The sequence below is a fragment of the Eubalaena glacialis genome, chromosome 13, assembly GCF_028564815.1.
Source record: "Eubalaena glacialis isolate mEubGla1 chromosome 13, mEubGla1.1.hap2.+ XY, whole genome shotgun sequence".
NCBI classification, from domain to species: Eukaryota; Metazoa; Chordata; class Mammalia; order Artiodactyla; family Balaenidae; genus Eubalaena; species Eubalaena glacialis.
Window position 1 is genome coordinate 78,601,111 of NC_083728.1, and position 20,374 is coordinate 78,621,484.

At 52.7% G+C, this 20,374-nt stretch overlaps 3 protein-coding genes across 3 annotated transcripts; 2 read left to right on the forward strand and 1 right to left on the reverse strand.

Moving 5' to 3' along the window:
- The first annotated feature begins 3,914 nt into the window (after nt 1-3,914).
- On the forward strand, nt 3,915-5,388 carry MYL11 (myosin light chain 11). Its single transcript, XM_061208476.1, has 6 exons — nt 3,915-4,004; nt 4,257-4,332; nt 4,533-4,637; nt 4,746-4,824; nt 5,110-5,158; nt 5,250-5,388. Exons 1-6 carry the CDS (start codon nt 3,969-3,971, stop codon nt 5,352-5,354), a joined length of 450 nt encoding a protein of 149 aa, XP_061064459.1. The 5' UTR covers nt 3,915-3,968; the 3' UTR covers nt 5,355-5,388.
- Nucleotides 5,389-5,644: 256 nt separating this feature from the next.
- On the reverse strand, nt 5,645-9,453 carry SEPTIN1 (septin 1). The gene is made up of 12 exons (XM_061209870.1): nt 9,444-9,453; nt 9,265-9,374; nt 9,003-9,093; nt 8,824-8,910; nt 8,451-8,574; nt 8,006-8,140; nt 7,789-7,906; nt 7,056-7,157; nt 6,836-6,935; nt 6,488-6,653; nt 6,166-6,256; nt 5,645-6,061 (listed from the first exon to the last, which is right to left on the reverse strand). The coding sequence occupies exons 1-12, from the start codon at nt 9,451-9,453 to the stop codon at nt 5,975-5,977; spliced, it is 1,221 nt and encodes a 406-aa protein (XP_061065853.1). The 3' UTR covers nt 5,645-5,974.
- A 6,947-nt stretch (nt 9,454-16,400) lies between these two features.
- On the forward strand, nt 16,401-19,832 carry ZNF48 (zinc finger protein 48). The gene is made up of 3 exons (XM_061208723.1): nt 16,401-16,542; nt 16,704-16,797; nt 17,962-19,832. Exons 2-3 carry the CDS (start codon nt 16,719-16,721, stop codon nt 19,761-19,763), a joined length of 1,881 nt encoding a protein of 626 aa, XP_061064706.1. The 5' UTR covers nt 16,401-16,542; nt 16,704-16,718; the 3' UTR covers nt 19,764-19,832.
- Nucleotides 19,833-20,374: the final 542 nt, after the last annotated feature.

Genomic DNA, 20,374 nt, shown 5'->3' on the forward strand with positions numbered 1-20,374 from the left:
ATGGCTGAAGAGTGAAAAACTGTGGAAGGAGGCGGGTGCTGTGCGAGAAGAGGCGGGCCTGCCTAATACGAATGGTTAAAAGGGAGCCAATGAAAAGGGGAGTAGGCGGAGGTCAAATTGACAGACAGTGATGTCTAGTTGGGCGGTGACAGACAGCGTCCGCAGTCAATAGGAGCTGAGGGATTCTTTGGGTCTCCCAAGAAGGTCAGGAAGAAATGACAGCTGGGAGGGGAGGGTCAAATTTGCGATTAATTTGCCTCGTCAGCCAATGAATGCATTCTCTCACTTTAGCAACAGGAGGAAGATAGACAGCTGTCTCAGCCAATGGCAGCATCCAAAGGGAAGGGGTCCTGCCAGCAGGCAGTGCCAAGCCAGGGATGTCGGTGACAACCGGAGACAAGCGCGGGAGGGGGGGGTGACAGTTGGGGACAGCGCGGAGAGGGGGCGGGGACCGGGGGCATGGGTGCAACCGTTAGCCAATAAGAGCGCCACGCTGCCCTGCCTGAGTCCTCTCGTGGGCCCCATTCTCTATTCAGCTCGCAAGCCCACCACAGGGCACTTGATCCAGTGCTCTGATCGGGTACTCTTGCCCTTCACTCAGCCTCTAATTCTCATCCCAGCCCGCAACAAATCCCAGGCGACTATAACCAGAGCCCCAAAATCCTATACGTGACTCATCTCTCTGGATCCACCATTTCCTGTGGGTATCCCAACCCCCAAGTCCCTCTCCTCAGCCCCTTCTATCTGAGCTCTTCCCCAGGATCTGGGCTCCAGTTCCTCGGAACTTATCCTCTGAGTGCCCCCTCCATTCTAGTGGGGATCCCAGACCCCAAATCATGAATTCCCAATACCATGAATTCCCATATCTGTGTTCTTATTCTTTTGGGGATCCAGGACCCATTCCATCAACTCCTCTCTCCTCATTGATACACCCCTCTGTGCTCCTCATTCTCTGCTAAGAAATCAGACCCCAATCTCATGAGCCCTCCAGGCTACCCTAGACCACAAACACAAAGCCCTGACTTTACCAGCCCCTCCTCTCTCTGGCCCTCATTCCCCTGAGGTCCAGGATTCAGGATTCAGCACCAGGAGGGCTCCAATTTCCATACAAAGTCCACCATCCTGAAATTTCAGTCAGGCCTAGCTCCCAGCTTCCCAGTTACTTGGTTGCTGAGTTCACTGAGGCTCCTTACTCCCAGCTCAGACTCAGATCCTGTGAACTCCAGTGTCTGAGATATGCCGCTCCCGATCTCCTCCTCCTCAACTTCTCCACTTTCCATTTGGCCCAAGCTTCCTAAGCACTTCCCCCATCCCCCTCTTTGGAGTTCTCCTCCCCTCCCAGAACCCAGTAATAAGTGGGCTTCTTCCTGGGCCTGGACCCCCATGGTAACCGTATAAGGTTAGGCAGCTGTCGACTGAGGCAGGGAGGGGCCAGTGCAGGAGGCCAAGGGCAGCTGCTAAGTTTAGGGTGGCTCTGTCTCTCTTCTTAGAGACAACAGGTGCCTGGACCCCAGTGACCAGAAAAGCAAATGTCTTAGAGGCATTGGTATGAGGCTGGAGGAGGGAGAGGGGAGGAGGAGACTTCCTCAGGACATCAGGTCCTAGAGGGAACAGGAGGAGGAGGAGACACGGGTGTCCTTGCCAACCTTGGGCCTCCTGGGGCTTCCTCACCCACAATTTCCGCAGACCTCCACTGTACGGAATGGACTGGGGCACTGAGGCCCAGAGGGGTGGGAGAGCGTACCTCAAAGTCACACAGTCAGCCTAGGTGGTTCTTGCCCACATCGGAGAGAGAAGCCATTGGCCATCCCAGCCACCAAGGAGGAGGTGACCAATTAGCTTCCCTCTTGGTGTCTTTGACTCCCCTCCTCTGAGTTCCAACTTTCACACCAGTATCCAAAAAAGTGATTATAGACTCACACTAGACCATGTCCTTCTCCTGTTTCAAACCTTTCCAAGGCTCCCAAGGTCTCAGCCCTCAGCATGGCATTCGAAGACCCTCTGGTGTCTGATGTCCAGCCCCTTGTATCCTCTGCTCGAGCCCCATCCCAATTCTGGCGAACTGAACACTTCTGATCTTTCACTTCTCCAGGCCTTTGCCCATCTGTGCCCTCCACTTAGCATGGCTGTTCCTCCACTTTCACCTGACTCACTTCTACCAGCCTTCATAACGTCATTCCCATACTCCTAGATAGGGCTGCTATGCCCTCTACTTCTGTACTCCTGACCAGCTTGTTTGTCATTTTCTGCATTTACCCTGTCTCCACAGCTAGACTGTAAGTTCTACCAAGGCAGGGCCTGAATATTAATTATAATAATTATGGGAATTCCCTGGCAGTCCAGTGGTTAGGACTCCAGGTTTTCACTGCCGAGGGCCCGGATCCGATCCTTGGTCGGGGAACTAAGATCCCACAAGCCATGTGGGGCAGCCAAAAAATAAAAATAAAAATAATGATTATACTTCACTAACTGTTTCCAAATAGTGTTCACATCCAGAAGTTCTGTGGGATGGGAATTACGTCCCCATTTTATAGAGGGGGAAACCAAGGCCCAGGGAGTTGGAGCACAAAGCCCAAGGTCACAGAGCAGCCTCTCTGCTCCAGGCTGTCTAGTCTCTTCATACCTAGTGATTCCATGCCCCACATCTTTCCTCACAAAATCCCCCCTCTTCTTGAAGGGGATGTAGCAGACTTCCTGATCCTTCAGCTTCCCCAGGCAGCTCTCTCCCACCTGTAACCTCTGTCACTACCCCCATATATACATACCCTTGACCGTGAACTCCACAGTGGGGGGACTGTGTTTGTCAAAGTGCACCTGCAAAGCATGGACCAGTGCCTGGCACACTGTAGGTACTCAATAAATTTACTGGGTTTAAATCTGGGCCCACCCCACACAGGGGTACAGGAGGCTGGTGCATCTCTTTCCTAGTCCTGTGTCTCAGCCTGGGCCCTCTCTGAACTCTGGCACATTCCAGCCTCCTTTGGGGAAAAAGAACATCCCTTCCTGCCCAGGTCCTAGTGAGACCTGCATCCCAAGACTCACTCCCTCCTCCCTCCCTCCTTGGGCTCCAGCTGCTGCCAGCCCAAGAAAGGAGAGGCCCTGAGCTGGGCTATTTTGGTATCTGGGGTGGGCACCCACAGGGCTAAGGTTACCCTGGTATGTTAATGACTCCCTGGGGCAGGACTATATAACTCCAGAGGGACTGGCCCAGGCTGACTCTCTGCTCCTTTCCAGCCAGAGCCACTGCCTGGCCCCCAGGAGACCTAAGACATGGTGAGTGAGAATCCCCCAGCCCCTGCCCAGATCCCTCAGACCTCAGGGCAGCCTCATCCTTTGAAAGAAAGTAGCTGGTTCCCAGTCTGGCAAGAGGAAAAAAGACGAATCTTCCCTTTCTTGATATCACTAACAGGGAATGTACAGAATGATGCCCTAAAGGATCCAACCAAGGATAATCTGCCTAGACACTCCACTCGCAGGAGCCCTGTCCCTCCCAAAGCATGCTCCATGCCGTCCTGCACTCCATCTTCCTAAAACCCCCGGGATCAGCCAGACAAGTGTTCCCACTCCCATTTTATAAATGAGAAAGTAGAGGTTCAGGTGAGTGAGTGATCAGGGTCACACAGCAAGTCTGGGACTCAGAGGAGGCAGGGTCAGGGCACTGAGAAGGGGAGGTACACTCCACTTGTTGGGTAGGATGGAAGGATGGGGACTTGAGGGCTACACAGAGGAATTCGGGGGTACAACTGCAGCAGGTCTCCTCAGCAAAGAGGTCATAAGGAAGGGGAAGCCTAGAGCCAGAAGAGTTGCTTTAGAAGAATGGACTCAAAGAAGCCTGAATCTAATCCATCGCCTCTAGAGAGGAGTAGGGATTGGTCCTTGAACCCCTCTGCCCAACCCTCATCCCTCAGGCACCCAAGAGGGCCAGGAGAAAGGCAGCGGCAGAGGGCGGAAGCTCCAATGTCTTCTCCATGTTCGATCAGACCCAGATCCAGGAGTTCAAGGAGGTAAGTGCGGGGAGAAGGGAGACTGAAGACTGACCAAAGGCTCCCCTTGCTGCCCCTCCCCCCACCCCTCCCTGGAATGTGCACCTGTTGGGGGGAGGGGAAGGGTTTAGAATTCCTTGTTCTCCTCCCTGCTGGGAGTGTAAGAGGACGGCTGGCTGGGGGCCAGAATCTCAGAATCTGATCTGCCTGGAGTAAGGATGCTGAAGCCTGGCCATGGGGGACCTAACCTCTCCCTACCTTGGCCCTCCACAGGCCTTCACAGTAATTGACCAGAATCGTGATGGCATTATTGACAAGGACGACCTGCGGGAAACCTTCGCAGCCATGGGTGAGCCTACTCCACCTGTAAAGATTCAAGGCTGCAGAGTCCTGGGAATTCAGCAGCCTTAGGTTCCAGCCCTGCCAGGTCCACCCTGGGCCTCAGTCTACCCAGATAAAAAATGGATGGGATGATGTGAATTTATGGGAAGCGTTATTCCCTGGCCCCTAGACCCCACTCCACTCCATGCTTCCCCCACCCTGTTCCAGGGCGTCTCAATGTGAAGAATGAGGAGCTAGATGACATGATGAAGGAAGCCAGCGGGCCCATCAACTTCACTGTCTTCCTGACCATGTTTGGGGAGAAGCTCAAAGGTGAATGAAGTGTCCTGGGTCCAAACTCCCAGATGCCTCTCCCCAGACCTTTCAGGGACTGACCCTTTAGCAACCCTTCAGCTTCATGTGCCCTCTGACCACCCCCAGGTGCCGACCCTGAGGATGTGATCACTGGAGCCTTCAAGGTCCTGGACCCTGAGGGGAAGGGCACCATCAAGAAGCAGTTGTAAGTGACACCCTCCAGCTGCTCCCACACAGAAAGCCTCCTTAGATTCCTACCAAGAGTTAGGCACTGCCAGAGATAAGGGAAAAATTAGGACTGTGGTGATGGGATTAAATTTTCACAGCACACGGGGGAAGGGCAAAAGGGGGGAGGCCAGAGTGTTTGGGAGACCAATGAGGAATCCAGAGTAACCCTGGTTTTCAAGGCGAGACTGGGAATGGCAACGGGGATGAGGTGGGAGGGAGTGGAAAGGAATCACGAAGCCCAATCTCTGTCACCTCTCTCCAGCCTGGAGGAGCTGCTTACCACGCAGTGTGACCGCTTCTCCCGGGAAGAGGTGAGTGGGGAAAGGGCCTAGGGGAAGCGGAGGGATGGGGGAAGGGGAACGTAAGGAACCGGTTGGAGATACCCCTGCGTTTTTTCCCCAGATCACAAATATGTGGGCGGCCTTCCCCCCCGACGTGGGCGGCAACGTAGACTACAAGAACATGAGCTACATCATCACGCATGGCGACGCCAAGGACCAGGAGTAGCGGACCCTCTTAGGCCTCTGCTGGGCAACGCCTTCCTGCCAGTGCGACCACCCCACCTCGACTCCTAATAAATTGAACTGGTCTCGTTTCTTATCCGCGACGGCTTCAGTGCGTTTGTGTGAACAGGGCTCAGGTGGGAGGCTGCGCTGAAACACCGGCTGGCACGAAACGAGTGCCCAGCAAATGAATGAATAAATAGTGGCCCGGAGGCCTGGGTGGAACGGTTCCATCCGCTACGCCCGCCGCTTATTCCCGCTGGGAAAGAGAAGACTTGCGTGGCCTCAGGGAAACTCAGTTTTTATTGAAGTCGCAGTTTGGGTGAAGTGGGGCGGGGGTGGGAGAGTTAGGGGCTGGGAGAGTTAGGGGATGGGAGGGAAGCTCTGGCTCGCTAGGTGGGCCGAGGCGGATTGGGGCGGAGCCAAGGCGGGGTCGGGGCGGAGCCAAAGGCGGGGCTACACACTCCAGGATTGGGAGAACCTGCTAGCCCGCTAACCCCTTGCAAGGGCGGGCCTTACAGGCTTGGGCTCCGGGATTAAGCGCCGGGCAGCCTGGGGCTCGAGGATTGGACAAGATACGAACTGAAGGCGGAGCCGTGGTAAAGTAGGGTCCGGGCGGGGGTCTCAGAGAGCGTCCGACTGCTCGCCCTGAGCCTGGCTCTGCTGCATCTGGGCCTGCATCTTCTCCAGCATCTCTTGCATGCGGCGCAGCTGTGCGGGGCAAGATTGCAGGCGGTGGGACTGGGCAAGGCCAGAAAGGGACTTCGAAGAGGATTTGGGGCCTTGGTCTGGGGGAAAGCGAGGTGCTTGCTCACCTCTTCGTCTTTCTCGCGGATCAACTTCTCCGTGTCGGCCAGAGGCAGCATGGGCAGCGGGATCTCTGTGGCGCTCTGGCGGGAGAGCTTACTAGGGGGTGGGGGAAAGGGACAGGAATCAAAGTCGAGAACCGTGGTTGTGAGTCACTGCCGCGAGGCAGGGCCTGGGGTTTGGCGGGACCATGTCCTTCAGGTTAGGGCCATAAGCAAAGTGGGTGGGGAAAGAAAGGCTCCGGGAGAGGAGTCTAGAAGGTGAAGGCGGGGGTCATGGATGGTGAGCGCGGAGCCTTGGAAGCACCTAGGAGTCAGCTCTGGCTCTCACCTACGGCTGGCTCGATCACGCGCCCCAGGCCGGGCCAGGCTCTGTAGGCAGCGCGCCCGGTAGCCCTCGTAGAGCAGATCATGTGTCACCTCCTTCAGGTCCTGCAGGTGTGTCTGCACTAGCATCCGTCGCAGGTTCAGGAAGTCGCAGTGATGTGGGTTCTCTACTGGGGGGCGGACCGGCGAGAGTCGGGGAGCTTGGGTCGGGTCTGCTGCCCAAGGACCCCTCTTTTGACTTTTAGGACCCCCGGGACCAGAACTCTCCCCAACTTCACCTGTTGGGTGCGGTTGACTCGGAGGCGTCCTGGGCTCCCTGCTGGCCTCAGAATGCGTTCCTGGCCTTACTCACCCTCCACGGTGCCCCAGGAGTAGCGGCGTCCCCTCACCGGTCGGGTCCCGCCGTCCCTCACTACTTCGCAGGAACCGACGACGGCGAAAGGGATGCTTTCCTAGAGGGCAGGAGTCAGCGATCACCGTTGGCCCCCTTTGGGCAGAAACCTCTTTCTCAGCTCCCACCTCCACATCCGCCTCCCCTGGCTTCTCTGCCCCTTCCTCCTTTGCCTCTGCACCTTCATCTCCGCATCCTGCCTCTTGAAGTCTTCATCCTCATCAGAGTCACAATCGGGGAACTGGTAGATATTGATCTCCTCCTCCTGCAACTGTTCCCGGATCTTGGAGGAGACAGATGCAGAGATGGTGAGAAACACAGAGACTGTGAACCACAGACATTGCATGACCAGAGGCAGTGAGATATAGATACAGACATGGGGTGGAAGAGACAGAGAGGAAGACGTGAAAGACAGAGATGGTGAAAGATGGGCATACGGGATGACTGAAAACGAAATCTCAAACGAGAGACAGAGACGTATATGGTGAAAAACTGAGACAGTTACCCTAATGGGAAGTTTTGAAGATGAACAGACACCAAAAGACCAGGAGAGAGAGGCATAAGCGGAAACAGTGGGAAAGGGCTCTGAAGAGACAGGGGCGTGGGAAGGTGGGGGGGGGGGCAGTCAGCATCCTGGGGCCAGAAGGATAACATTGGTCATTATGTCTACACCCCTGGCTTCAGACAGGCCTTAGCCAAGCATCCAGCCCAGGGATTCTATTCCAAACCTCCAGAGACATGGCTTCCTTAGGCAGCTTATGACCCACCTTCCTCAGAAACTTTCTTCCACAGTCTAGCCTGACACATCACGCTCCAAAAGGGCTACCCCAAGATCAAAGAAGTCAAAGCTGAGTTCGATTTTGATCATGACTTTTGGCTTCATGTGAGGCCAAATGTCAGAGGCCACCACACACCTTCTGCTTGAGGGCCTGTGTTTCCTTAGGCATCAGGGCATCTGCTTTGCCAATGACTGGGATAATGTTGACCTTCTCATGCACCGCCCGGAGGAAGGCCACATCTAGGGGCCGGAGCCTGCACCCAGGGATTGGTCAGGGCTCAGTTTCAGGGCACAGAGACACTCCCCCTCCGGCCCTCCCCAAATGTCCCAACTCCCCAGGGTGCCCCTCGGACCCCCGGCCAAAGGGTGAGATGAAGTAGAGGCAGCAGTGGACACGGGAATCCTGGATGTTCTTCCTGTTCAGGCCACTCTCATCCCGAAGATACTGCTCAAATTGCTCCTCAATGAAGCGCACCACGGGCAGCCAGCTGGGGTGTGGGGAGAGAGCGGAAAGTCAGAGAACAGGGACCACAGCACAGGGAAGGGGACAAGGCTAGCCAGGACTGTGGGTGTGGGAAGTAGTTTCTTTGGCTCCAACCAAAGACATCAGAGGAAACTGGCAGGTGAGATGTCGGGAAGCACAGGGCACTTTGGGCCACAAGGCCACCAGAAACAGGCCCCACCTTTGGCGGGGGGTGGGGGGTAGGGCAGGGCAGACCAGCCCTGAATCTGACCCCTCAGTCTCCACAGAGTAGCCACATTGGGAAGCTGAGCCCCAGGTCCTCCCCCATTCCTCACCAGTCTGAACAGTCCACTGAGTCCCCAAAGCCAGGTGTGTCCACCAGGGTCAGCTTCACCTTAATACCCCCCTCCTCGATCTCCACGCCCCGGCGCTCGATGGTCAGTGTTTGTGTCAAGCGAGCTATGAGGATGGGGAGAGGTCAGGGAGCTGGGTAGGGGCCTGAGGCAGGACTAATTTCCTTTCTCAGACTCACAGTTGCCTCCACCCATTTTTCAGGGGAGGAGAGTGAGTCTCTGAGAAAAGCAGTGAGCCGCCTGAGTCCCCCAGAACGTCATGGGAAACCCAGAGGGAAAGGAAGAGAGTGCAGTCTAGGGACATGGGAGGAGGGGGTCAGAGTGCCTGGAGAGCACGGTGGCGAGGGGGTCTTACCCCTGGCCTCTGGGACTTGCCGATCCTCATAGAGGTTGGTGAGAAATAGGCTGTTGATGAGGGTAGATTTTCCCAGGCCTGACTCCCCTGTGGACAAGACAGGCCCAACTGGTCAGGTGAGGGGACAGCCAAGGTCTCTTGAGGACCCCTTGCCAGGCCCCTCTCCAAAACCCCCAGACCTGCCACCATGAGTGTGAAGTCAAACCCCTTCTTGACGGACTTGCGATGCAGCTGGTTGGGGAGGGCGGCGAAACCCACATACTCCTTGTCCTGTTGGCAGGGGATGGACAATATGAGGCTGCTGGGGGCAGCAGGCAAGGCCCCCAGGATAACCTGATCTCAGAGGCTAGGAGAAGTCAGCCTATTGTGGGTTGACCTGGCTAGCCTGGGGGTTGGGGACTGGGGGCAGAGATACCTGGATTCCTGGGCATAAAGACTCACCATGGCCCCGATAGCTGTCGCTGCACCTGCTGTCTCTCCCCACTTCCTCTGGTGGGGCAGGAAGTTGAGGGTGGCAAACAAGGGGGCGGGCAATGTAGGAAGCTGAGATGCTCAAATTGGCCCAGAGAGGTGGGAAAAGCCGAGACCAAGAACAGCGGTGGTCCTCAATTCATGGATACCTTTGCCCATAACCCCAATAGGAAGCTTCAACCCCTCTGTTCTCTGTACACCTTTATTCCAAGCCCCATTGTAACCCCATCACCCTGGTGGGAGGTAGGGTGTAAGCAGAGAGGAAGGAAGTGGGTTGGTCTCTCTAGCAAGTGAGATGAAGGCTTTGACAGACGTGGTTAAAAAAAAAGTTCCAAGGGTCTGAGTGGACCAAAAGCCATAACAAAGATTGAGGGTGGGAGGGGCCATCAATTTTCCTCACCAGCTCATACACTGGATTCTTAAAAGGACTTCAGGTCTTTGGACACCACAGCCAGAGAGACTGTCCTTCAGAATCCTGGCCAAGGCACTCCCCTGCTTGAAACCCTTCATGGGCTTCCCAGTGATCTCAGAATCAAGTCTGAGTCCTGACTTGGCAGCCAAAGCCTCCCCCATCTGACCTCATCACCCCATCTTTCACTCACCCTTACTGAGTGCCCATATCCTAGGCTCTGTGTATATTGAACTTTACCTTCTTCTGCACCAGGTGAACTCCTCTTTACCTTTCTAGGGTTTGATTCAAAGGGCTCTTCTTCCTCCTCTATGAAACCTTCCCCACCCACCCCAGGCAGAGTCATTTTCCATCCTCTGGACTCCCCAGCACCTTTCACAGTCCCCTCCAATGCCCACCTTTGCTTATCTGGCTGTCTCTTCTACTCCCGGCTGAGTTTTCTGAGGACAGGGACCATGTCTTCCTAATTTCTATATCCCTGGCGTCTTGCACAGGGCCTGGAACAAAGAAGGTGCCAATAAATAATATACTAGATAAATGAATGCATGAAAGAGTGAGTGATTGAAGTTAGTCCGGGACAAAGGCTGGCAGGCTGCAGAACTTGTAAAAGGAGCTTGGCTTTGGAGTCAGAAAGAACTTCCCAAACCTCAGCTCTCCCACTTACTGTGTGACCTTGGGCAAGTCATTTGCCCTCTCTGAACTCCATTTTTTTCATAGTAAGATGAAATACACACATTTACATTTTGTTATCAGGACTCAGAGTGGTTTCGGATGACATGGGCTTTGGAGTTAATCAGTTATGTATACACTATACTATATATATATATATATATATATATATATACACACACGTACCCTAGCTTTAGCATTTATGAACTGAGTGACCTCTCTGAACCTTTAAAGCGAGTCCGCTTAGTATGACCTATAAGGCCTTGCTCAATCTGGATCCTGCCTATTGCTCCAACCCCATTTTCTTTCTCTATTCTTCATGGTTCTATTTATTATTTCCCATTTAGTCCCTGTTATGGACTAAATTGTGTCCCCCTACTCCCCACTTCATGTGTTGGAGCCCTAACCCCCAACGTGACTATATTTGGAGGTAAGACCTTTAAGGAGGAAATTAAGGTTAAATGAGGTCAGAAGGGTGGGGCCCTGATTCTATAGGTCTGGTGTCCTTATAAGAAGGGACACCAGCCATCTCTCTCTGCGCATGCACAAAGGAAAGGCCATGTGAGGACACAGTGAGAAGGTGGCTGTCTGCAACCCAAGAAAAGAGGCCACACCAGAAACCAACCCTGCTGGCATTTTGATCTTGGACTTTCAGTCTCCAGAACTATGAGAAAATAAACATCTGTTGATTAAGACTCCTAGTCTGCGGTGCTCTGTTATACCACCTCATAGCTCACTCATTTCCTCTCCTCAGCCTAAGGCAACCACTCTAATGTGCTTAATGTGTAATTTTTTAGTTTGTACACATTTTGAAAAATGTGCAGTGCATAGTACATGTTTACACAAATAGCTATATATGTATATATTAATATGTATTTCTGTTTGTTAATTTTTTTCAATCAGCGCTATCTTTTAAGATCCATCCATGCTACCACCTTTTCCTTACTTCAACCTCATTTCTAGTACTGCTCCCTTCATGTAACCTTGGAAGAATCACCTCTCTGGGCCTTACTTTCCTCATCTACCATATGGGATTGGATGCTCCCACCACACTGAATTCACAGAAGTTGTTCAAGTTTCATGATTATAAAGACATATAGTAATTAAGAGCCGTGTGACCTTGGGCATCTTTAACCTTTCAGTGACTTCGTTTCTGTATCTGTTAAATAATGCCATTAATAATTTCACTTCATAGGGGCATGATGAGGATTACATACCTAACACATATAAAGTTCTTAGCAGTGCCTGGCATAAAAGATGAGCTCACACATAACGCTAGTTATTGCTATTACATGAGCTGAGGGGTGCAACAGTGCCACTAGCTCCAATCTAGCGACTGCTCTTCTGGATTAGTTGCTGAGAATCCAGACAGAGTGAATCAGCCAGGGTTGCCGCCCTCTGGGGAGACAGAGACAGCCACAAGCAAGTGTGACACACAGCACTGGTGCTAAAAATGTAGTGTAATAAGGAGATAAACAGAGTACTTTGAGAAGCCAAGGGAAGGGATAATTATACCCTTCCCCCTGCACCACAACCCTTCCCCCTGCATTTCTCACCAGGCTGAGCAGCCCTATCATCCTAGTTAAAACTCTGAACTCCTTCCTTTGCTCTCCACAAGTATATCCAATTGGTTTCCAAGTCTTTTCTATCGATGAGAAAAATTGGCCCCTCCTCTCTACACCCTTCACTCTCTTGCCCCTCCCCTGGGTTCAGACTCTAATCAGCTCTTCCCTGAATTATTCAATAATATTTAAGAAAATAACATGCACACACCTGTCAGAATGGCTATCATCAAACAGACCACAAATAACAAATGTTGGCAAGATGTGGAGAAAAGGGAACCCTTGTACACTGTTGGTGGGAATGTAAATTGGTGTAGCCAATGTGGAAAACAGTATGGAGGTTCTGCAAACAACTAAAAATAGAACTACCATATGATCCAGCAATAGCACTCCTGGGTATATATCCGAAGAAAACGAAAACACTAATTCAAAAAGATACGTGCACCCCAATGTTCATAGCAGCAGTGTTTACAATAGCCAAGATATGGAAGCAACCTAAGTGTCCATCAACAGATGAATGGATAAAGAAGATGTGGTACTATATATACATATATAAAATATATATACATATATATATACATACACAAACACACACACACGCAATGGAATACTACCTACTCAGCCATAAAAATGAATGAAATTTTGCCATTTGCAACAATATGGATGAACTTGGAGGGTATTATGTTTAGTGAAACAAGTCAGACAAAGACAAATACTATATATTATCGCTTATATATGGAATATAAAAAATTAAAAAAAACTATCGAATACAACAAAACAGAAACAGACTCACACATCTAGAGAATAAACTAGTGGGGAGAGGGAAAGGAGAAGGGCAAGATAGGGCTGAGAGATTAAGAGGTACAAACTAAAATAAGCTACAAGGATATATTGTACAGCACAGGAAATACAGCCAATTTATAATAACTATAAATGCAGTATAATCTTTAAAAATTGTGAATCACTGGGACTTCCCTGGTGGTCCAGTGGTAAAGAATCCGCCTTCCAATGCAGGGGACGTGGGTTTGATCCCTGTTTGGGGAGCTAAGATCCCACATACCTCGGGGGAACTAAGCCCGCGCGCCACAACTATTGAGCCCTCGTGCCTCAACGAGAGAGCCCACGTGCCGCAAACTACAGAGCCCACGTACTCTGGAGCCCGTGCACCATAACTAGAGAGAGAAAACCTGCACGCCACAACTAGAGAGAAGCCTAAGCGCCACAAAGAAGAGACCGCACGCCGCAATGAAAGATCCCACGTCTCAACGAAGATCCCGTGTGCCGCAACTAAGACCCGACGCAGCCAAAAAGATAAGGAAAATAAATAAAATAAATATTTACAAAAAAAATTGTGAATCACTATGTTGTACACCTGAAACTTACATAATATTGTAAATCAACTATACCTCAATAAAAAAAAAAGAAAAAAAGAGAAAAAAATGGCATTTATACTCATTTATTTACTGTATAACCAATACATATTCTCATGGAAAAATTAGCAAATGCAAATGGTTAGAAAAATTTACATCTAATATCATTCCATGATATATCCTCATTTTGATTTTCATCCTTCTAGATTTTCTCATATGCCTATACATATGAATAAATATACATTCACAAAACTAGGATAACATAACTTTGGAAACCTGTTTTTGTCACTTTATATGTTATGTCTATGATCATAAATACACATCTACATTATCATTTTTCTAGATGCTTAGTATTCAGGCTGATTCCCATTCTTCCCTGTGATATACAACGCTGAGCTGGGATGACTGTGTTTGTGGTGCTATCATTGTGCACTTGTCCAACCATTTCCTCGGGCCTCATTTCTATAAGGGGAATTACTGAGACAAAGGAAGTCACATATTTAAGGCATTTGTGCATACTAATAAATGCCCTCAGAAAAGGCTCTTGGCTTGGTTAAGTGCAGAGATGATATGAATTAGCAGTGACACAATATTCTATTTACATGCTTATTAACTCCAACAAATTATGCCCAATCATTCCTGTGATAAGGTTTGGGGCCTGTTTGTAGAAAGGAAGATCCCACCTTGAGTTTCCTATGGGGCAGTGAATGGTAGACAGCAGTCTTTCCATTTAATAATCATCTGGATTAGTTCTTTTTCATCTCTCCGTCATATCTTCATAGCTACCTATGGCCCTACCAGACATCCCTGGAAGGGTTTCTGTGTCTTTAGACCTGAGTTCAGGTTCAGACCCAATAACTCCAGGCTTTGTCTTCTCAAAGTCAGAGCTAGCTCTCCAAGTGGGTATGGCATGCGGGCTGGCCAGCCTTTGGGGGTTTCCTCCAAGAGGGGCTGGCTCTTTGCCATTTTGGTACCCTCTTACCTCTGTTTCCCAGCACATATTGGACCCCCGGGAAATGTTCATGGAACAGATGATTAACTTACCATCTCATCTGCAGCTTCCACTACTTTCCTATTATGTAAACTTTTGACACATTAAAACAGAACTATTATCTATCTTCCTCTTTGAGGATAGATCTTAATCATCTTTGGATCCCAAGCTTCTAGCACATGGTAGGTTTTCAATTAGTATGTGGGCCATTGTTCATTTCATTCCCTCTGCCTGGAGTTCTTCATTTTAGGCCCACTTCAGCCAGGCTCTGGACTTGGCTGAAATCTTACCTGTCCTGAAAGGATCAGCTCAAAAATGCCACCTTCTTCCTCGGTTACTTCAGCCCAAAGAGTAATAACTGATATTTTTTACTAAGTACTTTACACCTCAACCATTCAAATTAAGTATTATCCCCATTTTACAGTTCAGGAAACAGAAGTAACTTCCCCACCCAAGGTTAAATGGGAGCAAATGACAAGGTCAGGAATCAAACTCTGCATGAATGAACTTAAAGACAGTGTCTACAGCCACTAAACTCTACAGGTCTCTCTCTCTCTGTACTACATTCCTATCACATCTTTATTAGGTCGGTGTACAATCTGTCACATCATCTGTATGTCTCCATGTTCTACTGAGCAGAGAGAGCTCCCTGAGGGATTTCTTTGTATTTCCAGGGTCTAGACTTATGGTTGATGATCCATAAGTATGTGTTGATTGATTTGTGCCCCATCTTTATCCGTGTCTAACATTCATGCATACCAGGTACACAAAACCACACAGATTCATTCCCACAAATGAGAACTCTTCCTACTATCTTGAATCGGTGAACGTAACTCTCTCACACCCTTAGAGTTCTTATTTATCATGATTTGTGTGCTTGCCCCTTTAAACTGGTAGTACCCCAAGGACAACTCTTAACACATGTTTCATCTCTTTGTCAAACTCTTGACATAGCACTGAGGTGCTAATAAATGTTAATTAATATACAAACCTTGGTTACCCCTCTCCATCATTAGATGGGCTGCAGACACTTACAGGCACCCCACCCCCTCCCCAAAGGCAACCTTGCCCAGAGTACAGATACTGGGGATCACACCCCTGGGACCACTGGAACACAGCCCCAGCCAGGGCCCCACCAAGCTGGGAAACAGGGTTTAATGTTTTAGCCTCTCCCTGGGCTCCCTTGGTAGGGCTGTAGACCTGTCCCTAGTCTCCCCATGGCCTCTTTCTTTTGTGTCCCTGTCTCTCTTTGTCTCTGCCTGTTTCACTCTTCGTTCCTCTGCCTCTGTTTCTCTCCAGGTTCCCTGCCTTTTCTTGTAGTTCTTCTGACTCTGCTTCAACGACTTTATGTCTCTCTTATCTGTTTCTACATGTGTTTGTTTCTGGCGGCCAATCTTTTGCTCCTGTGTTTTTGGTCTGCTGCAGTCTCTGTCTCTCTGCCTTCGCATCCTCTCTGATTCAGGGCTCTTAGGTTACGACTCCGGATCCAGGTCTGTGTCCATCGGCCTGCCTCTCCTCAGCATTTATCTGGCGTCTGCCACTAGCTCCCGCTACTGCCTCGGTCTCCCCCAGCCCAGCCCCCACGCGCGGCCCTCGGCCTCGCCGATCGGCCCCGCTTTGTTTCCCGTGTCTCGGCGCCCCGCCCCCGCCCCATCTGGGGTCTCCGCCGCCCTCTGCCGCCCTTTGTCTGCCTTGGTCTTTCCCCCACCCCTTTCCCTGGGTCTGCCTTTGGATCTCTCTTTGTCTCTCCGGGCCGGGGTGGCTGGCGCTGTCGGCCAGCTCCGGAGGTCGGCGCAGGTGGCCCGACACAGCGACAATTAGGAAGTCTTCGGCCCACCACATCCAGCTCCAGCCCAGGAGGCACACGGTTAATACCACCGAGTTCGGGCTACTGTCCTCGGCTCAGAGTAGCCCTCTCCGCGGCACGCGGCTGCCCGCCGGCCACCGAGCTCTGGAGGACGCGGGCGGCCCCCACAAGCGTGCAGCTCCTCCAAGGTCCTAGAGCGGCCGGGTGCCGCCCGGCGCTTCCGCTTCCCGTCCCCGCCCCCAGCGGCCGCCCCAGGGGAACGCCTGGGACGGAGTCCCCCTCCCCGTTTGGCGCCGAGCCCGCATCCCCGAGCCGTCGGCGGCGCGGGCACCGGAGCCCCGCCGAGGAGCTCCGGAGGGCGCCGGGGTGGCGGAGGCGGCTGCTGCGGCGGCGGCGGCGGGAGGAGAAGGGGAGCGGCTGCGCGCCGGAAGGAGCAGCAGGTGCAGGGGCGGCTGGTGGCGCGGGCGGGGATCACCGGGAGCCGCGCCCCGCACCTCGGACCCGAACGCTGCCCGGTGCCCGTGCCGGCCAGCAGAGGGCAGGGCGCCGCCGTCCGCACATGGCTGTGTGACCGTGAAATTGTGTCTGTCCCCTTGCTCAGGGCGGCGTGCCAGCGATGGAGCGCTCGGTGGGGCCCTGGGGCGCGGATCTCCGTGGCTCAGAGGACAGGGAGCAGCTGAGAGGCACCCGCACAGGTGAGGGCCAAAGCGGTGCACCGCCGTGGGTAGGTAATGGCCGGGTGGGGACCCCGGTGCTGGGCTCTGCCTGGCCCAGACCCAGAAAAATCGGACATGAACTGTGCTTCCGGGGGTGGGGGTGGGGGTGGGGGTGGGGGTGGGGGGGCGGGCGGGGAGGAGGGCAAAAGCCGAGGGACGGAGCCAGTGTTTCTGAGCACCTACTATGCGCCAGGCCTTGAGGGGCATCATTTCAAGGACTCCCTCCCTGTCCCCGACAGTGATCAGCAGGCTTGCTGCCTCTGCCCTACTTCAGGCCTCATTCTGTCTCATCCTGGCAATTGCAGCAGCCTCCCCTCAGCCCTTTTCTCTCCAGTGATGCACTGTGCAGCCACATTGATCTAAGTCCAGATCTAATCCTGTCTCCCTTAACAAAAACCTTCCCTAACTCCCTTCTGCTACTAATTAAAAGCCTTAGTCTAGTGTTCAATCTAGATCTTACATGCTTAATCTAGTCTCAGCATCCCTTTCCATGGTTTACTCTTTTCTCTGCTGTGAAAGCCCAGCCCTGTCTCTTTATTTCCTCTCTCTCGTGACAGCACAGTTATTCTGAGCCTGCAATTATAATTTTTTGTGCCTTATCTTATCTCTCCTACCTATCCTGAGGGACAGGTGTGTGTCTGGGTCCTCTCAGGTACACACAAGATGATTGAAGTAATAAGTTACAGACTGGGCTAATATAAAAAAGATATAATGTAATGAGCAAATACCAGGCTTTCCAAATAGAGGCAGTATAATGTAGGGCTTAACACAGGCTTGAGAATCAGACAGACCTGAGTTAGGAACCTGGTTTTGCTACTTTATAACTTTGAGCAAGTGACTTAAATTCTCAGAGTCTCCATGTTGGTAAAATGGGGGTAGTTAACAGTATTACCTCATAGGATTGTTTGCAAGGATTCAGTAATGCTTGGTTAAGTTATTGGCACATTTGAAGGGCACGGTAAAAGGAAGTTACTGTTACTGAGAGGCACAGACAATAATAAGTGCTTCAGAAATTCAGAGGAGAGAGAGCAAGAGAGATCCTTGCAACCACAGATGGTCAAGGACGCCTTTCTGGGGAGGTTGCTATCAAAGATAGGGGCTGAGCCAAAGGGCAGGGTCTACAACTCCTTTTTCTTTCCCCAGGTCTAGGGAGTGAGAACGTGGAGATTTCTCAGCCAGATGAGTTTGAACATGCCCCACAGGAGGATGACTTGGGGTTCAAGGAAGAGGAAGATTTGGCCCCAGGTCATGAAGTAGGAAATGCCTCTCTCAAACCCGAAGGCATTCAGACCTGGGATGACTTGTGGGTCCAGAGAGTGGGACCTGGGAAACCACAGGCCCGGGACAGAGGCCCTCGGCTCCTGGGAGAACCACGCTGGGGCCAGGCTAGTGATCGGGCTGCCGTGTGCGGCGAGTGTGGCAAGAGCTTTCGGCAGATGTCAGATCTGGTGAAACACCAGCGAACCCACACAGGGGAGAAGCCCTACAAGTGCGGGGTCTGTGGCAAGGGCTTTGGGGATAGCTCTGCCCGCATCAAACACCAGCGAACTCATAGTGGTGAAAAGCCCTACAGAGCCCGGCCACCAGCCCAGGGCCCCCCAAAGATTCCTCGGTCCAGGATCCCTGCTGGTGAGCGCCCCACCATCTGCGGTGAGTGCGGCAAGAGCTTCCGGCAGAGCTCTGACCTGGTGAAACACCAGCGGACGCACACGGGCGAGAAGCCCTACAAGTGCGGGGTCTGTGGCAAGGGCTTTGGTGACAGTTCTGCCCGTATAAAGCACCAGCGGACGCACCGGGGGGAGCAGCCCCCCCGGCCCGTGGTGCCCCGACGGCAGCCATCTCGAGCAGCCACAGCAGCCGCACAGGGACCTAAGGCCCAGGACAAGCCATACATCTGCACCGACTGTGGCAAAAGATTTGTGCTCAGCTGCAGCCTCCTGAGCCACCAGCGCAGTCACCTGGGGCCCAAGCCTTTTGGCTGTGATGTGTGTGGAAAGGAGTTTGCCAGGGGCTCAGATCTGGTGAAGCACCTGCGGGTGCACACAGGAGAGAAGCCTTACCTCTGCCCCGAGTGTGGCAAGGGCTTCGCTGACAGCTCTGCCCGGGTCAAGCACCTCCGCACCCACAGTGGCGAGAGGCCTCATGCCTGTCCGGAGTGTGCCCGCACCTTCAGCCTCAGCTCCACCCTTTTCCGCCACCGCCTCACTCACGCGGAGCCCCAAGACTTCAGCTTCCCAGGCTACCCCCTCGCCCCCCTGATCCCCAGCCCACCCCCCAGCTCAAGCCCACCCCCACCTCCCCTCGGCACCAGCCCCCCGCTGACGCCTCGAAGCCCTTCGCACTCGGGTGATGGCCCTTTCGGCCTGCCTGGCTTGGAGCCGGAGCCTGGGGGCCCACAGGCTGGGGAGCCGCCTCCACCGCTGGCGGGTGACAAGCCCCACAAGTGCCCTGAGTGTGGCAAGGGTTTCCGCCGAAGCTCGGACCTGGTGAAACACCATCGTGTACACACGGGGGAAAAACCCTACCTCTGCCCTGAATGCGGCAAGGGTTTTGCCGATAGCTCCGCCCGAGTCAAGCACCTCCGCACCCACCGTGGTGAACGGGCTCGGCCACCGCCACCATCCACTCTCCTGAGGCCACACAACCCCCCTGGCCCAGCACCCACGGCCCCTCGATCCCGAGTCCGGGCTCAGCCCTCTGGGCCCAGCCAGCCCCACGTGTGTGGCTTCTGTGGGAAGGAGTTTCCCCGGAGCTCAGATCTAGTCAAACATAGGCGCACACACACCGGGGAGAAGCCATACAAGTGTGCAGAGTGTGGCAAGGGTTTTGGTGACAGTTCTGCCCGCATCAAGCACCAGCGTGGGCACCTGGTCTTGAGGCCCTTTGGGACAGGGGATGGTCAGGCAAGGCCCCTCAAAGAGGAGCCACCAACGGGACTGGAATGATGGGGTCCAGGGAGGGTGGAGGCCCAGGAGACCAAAGGGGGGGGGTATCTGCCACTTAAGCAGAGAAGAAAGGGCCTGGGAGGCGGTGGGAGGGAGAAGGAGGGGAAGAAACAAATGGGAGAAAGGAGTGGCTAGATAGCAATAGAGATTTGGAGACAATGATCTTGAAGCTCAGGAAACTCCTGGCTGGGCTCAGTCAGGACCTTGCCAGTGTGGTTTATACCCCCAGCTTCTAGAACACTGCCTAGTATACAGTAGGCAATAAATATTTGTTGATGAATAAACTGACCTTAGCCTGAGGGCCCTTAAAGAACTCTATAAATTCCTGCTGCCTCTTAACCTGTAAATTGACCCCTCCCAACCTTGCCCCTGGGAGACCAGCACCCTGAACCAGGGTTTGTTAGACCTATGAGCTGCAACAATGAGACTTCTGAGGTTTAGGGTGACAGAGTGAGGCAGGGCCATCTTGACCACCCTACTGATGGTGAGAGTATTGTTGTGAGGCAGGCAGTACCCAGCCTCAGGCCGCTGGATGTGGTCTTAGCCAGGAAGAGGACACTTGGAGAGGCCAGACCTATCTGCCCTGGAGAAGCCCAAACTGCCCTGACACC